This window comes from Echinops telfairi, unplaced genomic scaffold (genome assembly GCF_000313985.2).
Source record: "Echinops telfairi isolate 266 unplaced genomic scaffold, ASM31398v2 ScPeMD7_70;HRSCAF=299, whole genome shotgun sequence".
In the NCBI taxonomy this organism is placed as follows: domain Eukaryota; kingdom Metazoa; phylum Chordata; class Mammalia; order Afrosoricida; family Tenrecidae; genus Echinops; species Echinops telfairi.
The window spans coordinates 72664173-72678433 of NW_022103968.1; the positions used below are offsets into that span (position 1 = coordinate 72664173).

Consider the following 14261-nt stretch of genomic DNA (forward strand, 5'->3'; position numbering starts at 1 on the left):
CTACTGGACAGCGACAGCAGTCACCTGTCTCCCTAAAACAAGGGGAGCCTTCCCCTAGCCCTGGGTCCAGGCTGAGGGTCATGCCCGGACCTCTGCACCTTAGGCCTGCACAGCTCGCCCCTGGAGTCCTGAGGCCTTGTTAGCTTGGGGCCGGAGGGTGGGGTGGGGCAGTATGGCCACTCAGTCCAGTCTTCCTGCTCTTCTGTATGGGGATGATTCTGGGGTGATGGGGCCCCAGGTGTCCCCTGATGACCTGGACAATCACTTGCCTTGTGAAGACACCACCTGCTCTCCCCCTTCAGAAGGACAAGGTCCCTAACAACCTGCCATCGGGACCCAAAATAAACCCTTTACGGGCGAAACTAGGGCAGGGTACCCACAACAGGCTCCTGCCTGGCTTTGTCACCCTGATCAGTCACTAGCTCCCTCACGGACCAGGCTTAGGATCACGCACTGTCCTCTGCCCAGCACCTACACACTGCGATGGGAGTGGTCCCTTTCTCCTGATGTGGGGGCACGCCTGCCCGCTCTATTGTCTGTCTCCCCAGCCCTGCAGGCTGGACCGAGGCACCGTCAGCCCTGGACCTCCTGCTGGTTCAAGACCTCTACTGCAGACCCAAAGTCTGGCCTCCCTGGCCCAAATGCAGCGGGGACCAGCTGTATTCCTAAAGAGAACCCAGGTTAAGTCAAGGGCTGGAGGGCTAGAATGCAGCCCTCGCGGATAACCTGCTCACTTCTTTCGGTCCGAGCTGTCAGTCTCAGGGGGGATGCCCACCACAGTCACCGTGCTCTGCTCCACGCTCAGGGGGGCAGTCATCACCAAGGGCAGCAGCTTGCAGCGTCGGTTCTTGGTCTGAGGGAGCAAGGCACATCTGTCAGCCCTGAGAGCCTGCAGTACCGGAGCGGTCACCAGGCTCCACCATGGCCACAGCTTTCCACCCAGCCCTGCCCTCCCTTCCTGCTAAGAATTTTTTTAAAAACAGCTTTATTGACATATGGATTACACAGTCCACATATCATACAATTCAATGATTTAATCATATTTGAAAGATTTGGGTTAGCATCACCACAATCACTTTTAGAACATTTTCTTCTTTTTTATCTCAAAAACTTACTGCCATCGAGTTGATTCCAACTCACAGCAACCTACAGGGCAGGGTAGAACTGCCCCAGTGGGTTAGACTGCAAACCTTTATACCGTAGGAGCAGAAAGCCTCGTCTTTTTCCCTCAGAACGGCGGGTGGTTTTGAAATGCTGACTGTATGGTTAGCCCCATGTCTAAACACCACGCCATCAGGTATTCCCTTTTTAGTGTACTTTGTAAGTGACCCCAGGTGTTAATCTTCATACTCCCACCCAAGCCCAGTGCCAACCACTTCATTCGGACCCAGGGTTTCTGAGACTGTCCATCTTAAGGGAGTGGCTTCTTTGTTCTCCCACTGAGCAGCTGGTGGGTTTGAACTGCCGACTTGTGGTCAATTTTATCTGTACAGCTTATAACTTCTAGACAACGTAGCTCCTACACGTCAAGCTAAAAAAGCTTGCGCTCACTGCCAGTGAATCAAGTCTGACTCACAGTAGTGACCCTGGAGGGCAGAGCAGAGCTGTGCTTGTGAGTTTCGGAGACCGGAACTCTACCATAGTAGAAAGCCTGTCTTCTGCAGAGCAGTGGTGGTATCAAGCCGCTGACTGTGATTAGAAGTCCAGCATGTAACCACGACACCACCAGGGCTCCCTGCTCTCCTACTTAGAAAGGACAATGTTATCTATCGTTAGTGGCTGAGTGGATCCCGACTCCTGGTCACCCCATGCACAAACGAACAAAACGCCTGCAGCACCGCCAGCTTGCCTGCCGCCAGTTTTAGACCAAACTACTCTGATCTAAGAGATTTTTCACTAGACTGTCAGGCCTTTCCTCCTAGTCTGTCTTAGGGGGGAAGCTCTGCTGAAACCTGGTTCAACAACACAGCCACACAGCCTGGGCCCATTGGCTGGGAATCGAACCTGGGATAGGGATTATATCAATACACAGTGAAGTCTACATTTCTGTATATACAGAAACATATTTTTTACAGGGCTTTTGCTTTTTGAACTTTGATTTACTCCTGCGCATCTGGAGTGGCTATTGGAGATGGTAATTTCCCCCCCTGACATCCTACAGAGAGTGCTCTTCATTATTGTCAAGGAATCTGACTGAGTTGTATGCCGACCCTGTGTCCTGCTACTCTACTCGATCCTTTAGTCACTTCCAATCGTCTGTTTACTGAGTCTTTGGGGTTTTCTAAGTCTAGGATTAGAGTCACAGCTTGGGAGGCGCCTGTTCAATGCCTGCTGATGTAGGTTGACATCTGGGCCAGAGGCTAAGGTGGGTTTTAGGAAGGTCAACCTGGGACACAACCAAGTGCTGGGAAGACAGTCTGGCCCAACAGCCTCTTTCCCCAACTTGCATGGTTGGACTTGTATCCCTGCCCTCCTAGCCCAAGTGACTTGGCCAGTGAAGAACAAAATTCAAGCTAGTGGGTCAGAGGAGCCTTAGTGGTACAGTGTATTAAGCACTGGGCTGTGCACCTCAGGGTCAGTGGTTCAAACCCACCAGCTATTCCATGGGAGAAAGATGTGGCTGTCTGCCTGCTTTGGTAAACATTTAGTCTCGGAAACTTTAGGTGATGATTCTACTCTAACAGGGTAACTATGAATCAGAATTGACTCCGGCGGATGACTGAGCAAAACATAAGGGTCTGCCCATGCCCTGCAGCTGGCAATTGGCCATTAGTGGTGGCCTGGAGGTCAGTTCCAGAATTCCACAGGGGCTCACCGAACACACAAAAGACTTGAGCAGGTGTCTGCTGAGCAGGCTCAGGGAGGCTGGCTTGGAAAATAGCAGGACGTCTGGAGTGCCCTGGGGAGGAGGAGGTTAGAAGGGGTTAGTGGGGCGGTGGTCAAGGGTGGCTTGGCACCTCTGAGTCCACGTGGGTGGGGGAGGCAGACCTCCATGAGAGAGCAGTAGAGGAAAGGCCCCTGGGAGATGACCAGGTTGGTGCACAGGCAGCTGGCAATGGTCTGCTGGGTGGCTTGCAGCTGCTTCTTGGCGAGCTCCAGGCCGAGGTAGAGTTTGTCCAGGTTACTCCTGCAATGGGAGCAGACAGGTGACATCAACCACGCTTGGTTCCTAGTTGAAGGTGGTTTGGGGAGACAAGTCTCTCTTCTCTCCCTTCAGAGTTCCTGTTATTTAGCTCCAAAGGAAGAAACAAATACAAATGGCTTGGCCCGTGAGGATGGAGGAGAGGGACCAATAGGTGGAGGCTGGAAGACAAGAAAAGGAAGTGCCAAGGAAGATGGCCAACTTATGAAGATTGGCTGTTCTCTCCCACCTGCCCCCCCTCTCCACCCCCTGACAAGAAGGGTTCTCTTCTGACTGAACTGCAGTGGCCTCTATGGGGAGTTGTAAGACCTCTGCACCCAGCAGATAGCAGTCTCTAGGGGTCACCATGGGCTCCCCGCCCTCCAAGACGCAGAGCTGCCTCTACTCAGTGGGGCCATGCCAAGACCGGGAGCTCGCAGTCTTACACAGCACCTTCTTAGCTACGTAAGTCCCAAGATTGCTGGGAAGTACCTGTGGCCTGAGAAAATGGCCTAAAAGAAAACCGGGCTGCTGCTGCGAACAACAGCGAAATTTAAATGAACACAGAGACAACTGGGAAACTGGTGCATCTGGTTTTCTCTGGGGTCATTTTCTCACAGGATGCAGTGAGAAAAGGAACAGTGAGAAAAGGGGAAGAAGCAGTCATAGCAATGACCATGGTTGCAGGGAAGTAAAACACTTCACTCAAAGGTTAGAGGGTCCAGTTGAAAGAAGACACCTCCACATCGGGTGTAGGATGAAGACCCTGGACGAGTGAGAGTAAGAAAAAGTAACATTGATGTTCATGTGTGGAGCCTAACGAAGAAATAAAAACGTTGCCATGCTGAATGACTGAAAAGACCTATCTGAGGACCCAGCATAGGCCAGAACACAAGAGTCTCACACCGACCCATCAAGAAGAATCACTGAGAATCAATAGAAGACGAGACCTGATGAGCTTCTTGGCTACTTATAAAGAAACAAGAATCAAAATGGCTCAGACTTCTCTTTGGCAGCGCTGGCTGCCAGAATACAGTGGAGGGGTGGGACCAGCTTCAACCTTGAACTCTACAGAGTGAAACCAGCACACAAACGATGGTAAAATTAAGATACTGCCAGATGTATGACAATCGTCCAAACCCAGGAGTGATCAAGAGAATGGCGAGACATCATCTCAAATACTTTGAACATATTCTCAGGAGGCAGCAGGACACCACAGGGCTTGCGACTGTGGAGGGTCGGCATAAAAGAGGAAGTTAGCGACAGCTCTTGGATCAAATCAAGCCTCCTTCTAACACGGGAAGAGGAATCCTCGTTGCAACAAGCAACACAAAAGCCCTGAGGTCAAATCCCACTGAGTTGGTGGAAGAAAGAGAATCTGGGGCAGCAGAGCATCCGTACTGATAAAGCACTACACCAGAGAGCCAGGCTGAGAAGAGAGGAAAACCGGAATACTCTATTGCACAAGCTAAAGGCTTGATGGAAAGAATATAAGATATTTCAAAGAAAGGAGGGTCAGAAATCCAAGAAAGGCCCCCAAGTGATGCACAGCACACTGGCAGCCAAGCCTGCCTGCAGAGCTAGGAGGGGAGAAAGAAAAAAAATAGTTGAATACCATCCTTTTGGTAAAAAGGGAAAGACCAAAAAAGTCCCTTTCCCCCCACAAAGAGTGGCTGGTGGTTTCAAACTACTGACCTTGTAGTTAGTAGCCTGAGCCATAACACTAGATGCTGAAATATGGCAGATGGGCAGAAAGTATGTTGGGCCCACCCTGGTTGTAGTGCCTGCCACACCTGAGTGTGTTTCTTGGGTAGGGAGGGCAGGACACAGGCACTTACATACCTCAATGACCCCTGCAACCTGGTCCCTGAGTCTGAGTGAGGCCTGAGGAGACCTCAGGTCATGGGAATGGCCGCTACCTGGAGAGACTGTCCAGGGCCTGGGTGAAGCTGTCCGTCCCAGCACCAACTTTCTCAATGTTCTCCATCAAGGACATCGTGGCAAAGACAACATCACTGGCCAGGAATTTATGCTTGAACCCGAAGTGGATGCTGAACGTCTGCACACGCATGTCCTTCATCCTGAGCCGGGAGGAAGCACAGGCACACTTACCCTGGTGCAGGCTGTGGTTGGCCTGCCAAGGGCGAGCAACTCTTCGGCTCGGCTGTTCATCACTACAAGGATGCCCCCAGCCTGCTAGGGAATTGACCCAGACGCACCAGCTTTCCTGCCCAGAGGGGCTGAGAGGTGGTGTCCTAAGTGCCCCTTATAGCAACATTCCTCTTCGACCTCAGCTGCTGCTTTGGAACAAAAGGGACAGCCACTAGCCTAGCTGGGCAGCAGAGCCACCAATCATCCTCGGGCACCCAGGGCTGCTGGCCTGCAGAACATTTGGTGACATGACCTTGGCTCAGTGGAGCTGCAGCTCCAGGAGCTAAGGGTTTTAAATGTACCAGGGATTTTTATGAGAGATTTCGGTGCACAGGGCTTGGCTGGACTTAGGTCACACTAATCTCAACTATTCCAATGTCTTGCATTATTTTAAGAAGGCAGTGAAAGCCCTAACTTCGAGAAGTTTCGGCAAGGTGTGTGTGGTGGTTTTTTTTTTACCCAAATTTATTTGCAGATTCTTCAATCATTTCCCGCAAATTCTCCTTCAAGGAGATGTCCATGGACTGGAACTTCTGCTTTACCTGTTTGAGGGGAAGCCTGCAAAAACAGAGAGCCTGGTCACAGGTGTGCTCTGTGGGTACAGGAGACCTTTAGAGCAGTGTTTCCCAAAGGGGACGAGGCAAAAGCAGAGGTCTCCACTTTATCCTGGATGATGGGCTAGAGTACCGGGAGTGGGGTGTGCAAATGGCACTGAATCTTTTGTTTTTCTGAAATAGGAGCGGTAGGCCAAATCGGCTTGGGAACCTATGATTTAGACACCCACGGGACTGAGAGACACCTCCCCCCAAAAGGGGGGATTACAACCATACACAGCTGTCTGCATTATGTTATGTCCATGCCTGCACACCACACTTAATGCACCCAGCTGTGCACCATCACACACAGCCATCCAGAGTGCACACAGCTGCACCTGAGCAGGAGCCCTCTGTGCTGAGACTACACTTGGAGACTAAAGGGTGAAGAACCACAGGTGCAAATGGACATCAGGTGTGTTTTGAGAACCAGTCCCACTTCAGCAAAGCTGCAGGAGAGCGGTGCCCTCACCCCATGTCCGCCAGGAACTCCTGCAGCCGCTTCTGCCCATGCACGGACCAGAGCTTGAATCTGGCAGCGGTGTAGCAGGTGTTGCAGAAGCTGTCGTAGAGAGACCAGTGCTGGTAGAGGGCCAGGCGGAGGCTGGGCTGCAGTCAAGGAATGCTGGTGCTGCCCCACCCAGGGTGGCCCCTACACCCCGGGATCTGTGTACCCCAGCAGATCGCCTGTGGTACCTGGCCCTTCGTCCTTGATACGGGCTTCATCTGGATAGCCATCACAAAACTCCTGGGAGCACTCTTACAGTCTTGTCAAATCCCGACCTGCCTGGGTGGGGCAGGCTCTCAAGACCAGCCCCAAGTGGCCAAGAAACGGGGAGTCCTTGGCAGTTAGTGTAGCACAGTGTTCGCAGCTAGACACAACTGAATGTAGTCCTAATGCCTGGGCCACCCACCCTGCCAGCATTCTGTCCCTTCCACTTGGCCCCCATGGACACGTGTTCCCCACCAGTGCCTGTCAGCATACACTTTCCTGGTGGCACCTCTCCTCCGGTGCACAGGCCACTACAGCTTCTGGAACCTTCTTTAAACCCAAATTCACTGTCATGGAGTCAGTTCTGCTGACCTTGAAGTTTGCAGACCAACACGGAACCCATCTCACCACTAGGACACTTCTGAGGCTCACAGGCCCCTCAGATCCCCAAACTCCCATGGGCTTCTCAGTGACCAGGCCAGCACCACCCTGGCCACGCCCCTCTGGCCTGGGGGCAGCAGGAAGATGGAAGGATACTCGTACTCGAAGGTGATACGCGTGCAGTCCACAGACAGCGTGTGCTCCTCATCCTCGTTACGGTGGTTGTGTCGGGACACGTGCCGCTGTAGGACGCCAACGTCCGTCACGTATTTCATTCTGCGAGGAAGCAGACGCGTGCTGGGCAGCTAACACCAGCCTGTGCCTGGGTCAAGGAAGTCTTGCTGTTTGCCCTTAGCTACCCCTTCAAAGCAGCAGCTGTGTCGCTTCTGCAGTTGAGGCACTCCCAGCCACCTGGCCTCTGCCCACACAAGGGACCCCCAACGCCCTCACTGCCTCTCATTCTGCCTCAGATCCTATGAAACTAGAGCACCCCTTAGGTCATCTTGATGTGAACAGATTGCCCCATTTTCCTCCAAGGAGGGTTCAAGTCTAACCATCGACTTTTCATCTAGCTGACCAATGCTTAGCCCACAGTGCCACCAAGTCTGCTGCATATCATGGGTGGCAGGTCCCAAGTGACAATAACTGAGGTGGTTGGGAGCAGAGATGGCAAGTGCTACCAAGGGCAATAACAGGTGCTTTGCTGGAGAACTTGCTACTGGACTGGGCCTCCAGGGACTGTTTGGCAAGGATAGTGAGGAGAGCCTTAACCAAGGGACAGCATTGGCCAGAGATGATGGCAGTACAGACACCCCTAAATCTTCCTTGCCTCGACATCCCTGCAGAGAAGGGCCCTAAGGCCATGGATGTGTCAAGGAGCATCCCCAGAAAGCAGTCCAGGACTGTAAGACTCCAGGACACCCCCAAGGGCTTGACTCGGGTGAGAGGCAGGGATGACATAGGGAGTCCTTCAAATGGCCTGAGGGGCCATTCTAGTGTTAAGTAGCTGTGACCAAGGCAGTGAGTGTCAGGCAACAGACTTGGGTCACATGCTTGGTCCCCATTTGTGGGGCAAAGGTTTGGGGTGGAGGTTCCTGTCAAGGCTCTTAGATTTCCCAAGGCACCAAGAGGAGGCTGGGCTGGCTGGGCATGGGAAGACAACACTCCCCACTCCCCCATCCCCACCCTGGGCAAGGCTGGTCCAGGAGTCATCTTCAGCTCCCTGGTTCATACGGATGAGGAGTCACAGCAATGCCAGGAGGTGGCTGCACACAGCCCTCCCGGCGACCCTCACCAGGCTCCCCTCCTTGCCTTCCAAATAAGGCCCCCTGCCCCTCCCCGCCCACTCTAGTTCTACACCCTGGACCTCACTCCCAACACACCTCCAAACAGGCTCAGTCACAGGTGGCTTTAAGGTCTGCCACTTTGCTTGCACTCGTCTGCTCTGGCTCCACCTGGTGGAACCTTTGAGAATGGAGGACCACCTGGGCTCTCCAAAAAACATTGGCATTACACGCTCCTCCTGCCACAACTGGAGCCCAGGCCCAGCAGGAGCACTGCTCTGGTCTCAGTGGGACTCCAGTATGGACATCACCCAAACCCCAAGCAGAGGAGCACGTCCTTACTGGGTGATCTTGTCTTGTACCCACTGGTCTGTCAGTCCCACGATGGCCCACCTGTAGGGAGAAGAGCAGGTGTGGGGCCAGCCTGTGGCAGATGGGGGCTATGGGGCTGAAGTGACATGCCAGTGAGCTTGCCGATGCCACCAGTGGCAGTCCTGACTTGGTGTGGGGACTTCCATTTGAGGGGGCTGAGAAGGTTGGGTGCCCAGCTCTGTATGAAGAGATGAGGGGTCTCTGCACTGACACCATGCACAGGGCCCACTGGCTGGCCCAGAGTCTGAGCTGGCTGAGATCACGCTCTCCACATGGCTTTTAAGAGTTAGCAGGGATTTCAGTGGCCACCCGGCTCACAGGCTCCAGAGCAGAAGGAAGCCAAGCCTGAGCAGCACCTGCTCATCTCTCTTCCAGGTTCCTCTGAGCTCCGGGAGCCTGGCCAGTAGCCTCTTCCAGCAAGCTTGTAAGGTGGGCAGGGAGCAGGCAGGCAGGCATACTCGGAGACGGTGTCACCACTTTTACCCAGCCATCTGGAGATGCTGCCATAGTTACATCTCAAATGGAATGAGCAGCAAGGTTGGGGGCCTAGAGCAGACAGCAGGGGCCCAGCACTTGAACCCCAACTTCCAACCTGGCCACATACCCTCAGCCTTATCCCACGAGTTTGTATGATGCAACCTGGAGTCACAGCATCAAGAGAAAGCTCGGGTGTTCCCCCAAATGCTCCACAGGGCAGAGCTGCCTGCAGAAGCCAGAATGGCACCGACCTCTACCAAGTGGGCAGATTACGCCTACAGTTGACAGCGGGGGTGGGGGGTGGGTGGGGGTGGGGTGGGGGTGGGCACGTACCAGAGCATGTCATTCAGATCCTTGGACATCAGCCAAGCCAAGTCGAACATCACCATGGCTGACTGCAAGAGAAGAGGAGGCCAGGCCTGTGGACGGGCACACACAAGGTGGGACCAAGCCTTGTGGGGACCCAGTGCTCACTAGCTCAGGGTGAGCAAGACTGAGAGTCACTGAAGTGACTTGCATGTCCCCCTTTGCTAAGTCATGGCCAGGAGTCATGAGCCTACTGTCTGCCAGACCCTTCACCTGTGCCTTCGTGCAGGCTGGTTGATGGTCTAGCCAGACACTCCCAGAAAGGCCAGGCTGGTCTGCGTCCTTGTTTTAGTTACTTGAGTATCAGAGGTAGATTTGGGTCTCAGACCACCTGAGAGGCAGGTCTTCCTGACAGAGCTGGCTGGGTGAAAGCCCTCTGCAGTGCCTCCCTGTGGGCAAAGAGTCTGGGCTTGGGTCAGAGCTGCTGAGGGGGCCCAGTGTCTGAGTAAAGACTCTCAAGTCCCCCTGACCTTGAGATGCTGACCTTCCTCCAGAAAAGGATTCCCAAGGGGATTCATTTCCCCCCCATGTCGAGACAGCGTTATTTCCGTGGCCATATGGAGGAGGAGGATAGATCATCTGGGTTCTTTCTCTGGTTGAGCATGGAAACCCTCCCACCCCACTACTTGGCAAGGCCAAGGGGTGGACCCTCATAAGACAAGGGAACCATGACCCTAAACTGGACACCAGATTGACAGCACAGGGTGCTCCATTGGAAGCGGAGGTTCTATGGCTCCCTGATGAGGGCTGCTATGAGGGGCTCAAAACAGAGACTGCTGTGTTAACTGGGCTTTTCTTAGTCTGGACGGAGTGCCAGGTGCCCCCATCACAACTGCTCCTGAAACGCAGACTCTCATCTTCACTTTATGGGGGAGGTAACAGCACTTGCCTAACCTCGCACAGCGGAATGTTATATAGTGAGAATTCAAATGGGCTGTCCAGACTTCTTAAGATCCCTCACTTGCATACTTACTGCCAGTGAGTTCAGGCCAATTCATGACACCCCTATAGGACAGGGTAGAACTGCCCCTGTGGTTTTCCAAGACTGTAGCTCTTTATAGGGATAGAAAGCCCCGTCTTTCTCCGCTAAAATCCCTCAGGGTTTAGGAAATGCATTCTTCGCACTACAGCCTGACAATGACTGACACATGTCCTTCCCTACTTACCGATGTCCCATGGTATTCATACTGCTCATAATCGAAGAGGATTTCTCTCCTGTAAGGACATAAAGTGCACGGCACTCAAGTGGGAGGCCACGGAGTGAGTGTTCAGTTTTGAAGAAGGTTCAAACCTGACAGTACTCAACGCCGTGAAGATTAAATCATGTTCTGTTCTTTTGGTCCCTAAGCCACAGCCATGGAGTAGATTCCAACTCATAGCAGCCCTATAGGGCACAGTGGAACTGCTCTCTGGGGTTTTTGAGACAGTCAATCTTCGGGGAGCTGACAGCCTCTTCTTTCTCTAGAGGAGGGAGGGGATGGTGGGTTCAAAGCACCCTGGGGTTACCAGCCCAACAACTCTACCTCGGTGGGGCAAATGGACTGTGCTGGACCATGAACCAAAAGGTTTGAATCAAAACTGCAAAACCGGGGAAGGTGGGCCTGGCAGTCTTTTTTCCCAAGATACTGTCTTTCCCCTAAAATGTCTGCCGTTCAGTTGACGCTCAGTGCTCCTCTGGTAAGATGACAGTCAAGCTAACCCCACAGAGCAGGGTCTGGGGCTGACACGAGTAGCACTGACTCGCTGGCAGCTGACAGTGACAACTGTTCTTTGACTAAGTGAATGTTAGGTCAGAATCTGTACTGACAATGCTGAAAAGTTACACTGTGAAACTGACATACTCTTAAAAATCCACTCACTGGGTAGGAAAGAGGGAACCGATTACATGGAACTGTGTGTGACCTCCTCCCTGGGGGACAGACAACCAAAAAGTGGATGAAGGGAGATGTTGGACAGGGCAAGATATGACAAAATACCCATTTATAAACTATCAAGGGCTCATGCGGGAGGGGGGAGCGGGGAGGGAGGGGAAAAATGAGGACCTAATGTCGGGGGTTTAAATGGAGAGAAAATGTTTTGCGAAACGATGTACAAATGCGCTTTACACAATTGATGTGTGTATGGATTGGGATAACAGTTGTATGAGCCCCTAATAAAATGTTAAAAAAGAAAAAAAAAAAAAAAGAGAATAGCACTATCAGGAGGGTAGGGGGAAGATAAGGAGAGATGGGGAGGAAAGGGGAACTGATTGCAATGATGGACACATAACCACAACCCACAACCCAGGGGGCTAAATAAGAGAAACCATGGGAGAAGGGGACAGCGGTTAGTGTAAGATATGAAAAAAAAAAATCACAATTTATAATTTGTCAAGGAGTCACAAGGGTGGGAGGGGGAAGGGAGGGAAAAAAGAGAAGCTGATACCAAGGGCTCAAATAGAAAGTAAATGTTTAGAAAATAATGGTGACAGCATGTGTACAAATGTGCTTGATACAATTGATGTATGGATTGTTATAAGAGCTGTAAGAGCCCCCAATAAAATGATCTTTTATTTAAAAAGAAAAAAGAATCAAGAAAATCCTCTAAAAAAAAAAAAAAAAAATTCACTCACTGCCAAGGAGTCCATGCTGACTCATGGCAGCCCTATCGGGCAGGGTGGACCCGCCCCAATGGGTTTCAGAGATTATACTCTTTATGGGAGCAGAAAGCTTCATCTTTCTCTCAGAGCAGCTGGTGGTTTCAAACTGCTGACCTTGTGGTGAGCAGGGCTCCATGACAGACACTGTGCATGCAAAATGGCACAATCTCAGTATCCCAAGGCAAGCATTTCAAGGAACAGTTAACGTGTTTGCTAGAGCCTTATACCCACAGCAATTATGGGACGTAATCGCCAGTTCCAAAAGAAGGGACATGGCAAGCCAAGAACGCTGAGAAATGGTTAGGTGGAAAATACAAAATCAGGGGGCTGTCAAAGTTTGTGAGAAATGGAATTAAAAAAAGACCATGCTTGCTAGTTGGATAGATACTGGTGGAGCCCCCAGGACCCTTCCAGTCTGGAACAGAACTCACCCCCACCCCCACCCCAATTTTCAGCCAAACAATAGGCAGGTTCATCAGGGGCACAGTACCACTAAGGAGGTACACACAGTTTAAAATCATGGGCCATTGAGACCCAAAGACAGCACTGAGACCAGGACCAAGTCCAGCATGGTTAAGAGAGATGGAGGGATAGAAACAGCAAACCCAGGGAGGAAGTGGGGTGAGGGAGATTACAATCGTACCATCAATAAGATGGAGCAAACTGGGTCTGATGGTTGACTGGAAAATGGATCCAGAGGCAGAACCTGGTCACATGTCTGGCTGCAGGCACCCTATGATGTGAGAACCCAGCAGAGCTTCCTGCTGGGGGCCTGCGGGTCTGCAGTCTGGTCTGGTCCCTGCTCTCGGCAGTGAGTCCGTCCCTCTAGCTTGAGACTGGGACAACCGGGAGTGAAGGCAGGGCAGTCCAACCAAACCTCCAAGGACTGGATTCCTGAACAATGAACAGAATTCACTTCCACAGTGTTTTCAGAATTAGGTAGGCAAGGTCATGAACCTCAGCAGGTGCTGGTAGTTGCTTGTCGTGGGATTTTCCACATCATTAAAAACAACACCAACAACTAACCAATAGAGACCGAAGGGGCCAGCCCCATTACCAAGTGGACAGCTCCCCCTACCCAACCACCCCCAGAGTTCATTTCAGAGGACAGCACTGAAGCTACAGCTCAAGAGTGACACGTCTGATCAGAGCACACAGAAGCAAATAAGGGGGGAGGAAAAAAGAGTGAAGCACATCCTGGCCCACCAAGCCCTGAGGACAATTTCTGCTCAGAGCAGCCAATGCAGAAAGGACTATAGGGCTGGCCACACCACGAGACACGACGTTCCTCACTGACCCATAGCATCACGGGAGACAACACTGGAGACACACGGCGGGAATTGTGCCTGTCCTGACCCCACCACACCAAGGCGAGACGCTGGGGGCGTGCAACAGAGCAGCAAGGGGAACGGAGCAATGAAGTCCCCAGGGAACACTAAAAATAGACTGTGGGGCCAGGGCGTGGTGCCCCATCAGATGTAACTGGAAAACACTCGGAAAGGACAGCAAATAGGCCTTGAATGATTCATAGGCTTTTCTTTTGTTGTTGTAGCTATTGTTTTATTTTCTATTGTTGCTTTATTGTGCTTGGTCTTGTGTTTGTGCATATTGTTGTTGCTGCATGTCTATCTGGATGAGATAGGTGGAGGTGGGATAAACAAGCCGGAAGAGAAAACGGGACTACAGATCTGGGGGGCGACAGGTGAGAGGGGGAGGTGGGGGGAAAGGACGGGGATGTTAACAAACCCAGGGACAGGGGAACAACAAGTGACCGAAAATCGATGGTGAGGAGGGTGGAGAAGGTCTAGTAGGGCTTGATCAAGGGCAATGTAACCGAGAGGAATTACTGAAACCCAAATGAAGGCTGAACATGATAATGGGCCAAGAGGATAGTAAAGGGAAATAGAGGAAAGAACTAGGAGGCAAAGGGCATTTATAGAGTTCTAAATACAGGCATGTACATATGTAAATATGTTTATATATGATGATGGGGAAATAGATCTATACACATAGATTTAGGAAGTAGATAGACACTGGGCCTCTACTCAAGTACTCCCTCAACACAAGAATTTTGTTCTAATAATCTGGCACTCTGAGATACTCACCTTCCCGACCAGATCACTGAAGACAAAGTGGGTGCATAAGCAAATGTGGTGAAGAAAGCTGA

General features: G+C 51.8%; 1 protein-coding gene across 1 annotated transcript in view; it reads right to left on the bottom strand.

Moving 5' to 3' along the window:
* The window catches only part of CDC45 (cell division cycle 45), a 26867-nt gene that overhangs the window by 2993 nt on the left and 9613 nt on the right, over positions 1-14261 (bottom strand). The window contains exons 7-16 of the mRNA XM_013004251.2: positions 10623-10671; positions 9424-9485; positions 8584-8634; positions 7115-7234; positions 6338-6469; positions 5732-5830; positions 5041-5202; positions 2989-3127; positions 2816-2899; positions 735-853 (exon numbers count right to left, since the gene is read on the bottom strand). Coding sequence (XP_012859705.1) covers positions 735-853; positions 2816-2899; positions 2989-3127; positions 5041-5202; positions 5732-5830; positions 6338-6469; positions 7115-7234; positions 8584-8634; positions 9424-9485; positions 10623-10671 — 1017 coding nt within the window. The remainder of the gene's footprint in view (positions 1-734; positions 854-2815; positions 2900-2988; positions 3128-5040; positions 5203-5731; positions 5831-6337; positions 6470-7114; positions 7235-8583; positions 8635-9423; positions 9486-10622; positions 10672-14261) is intronic.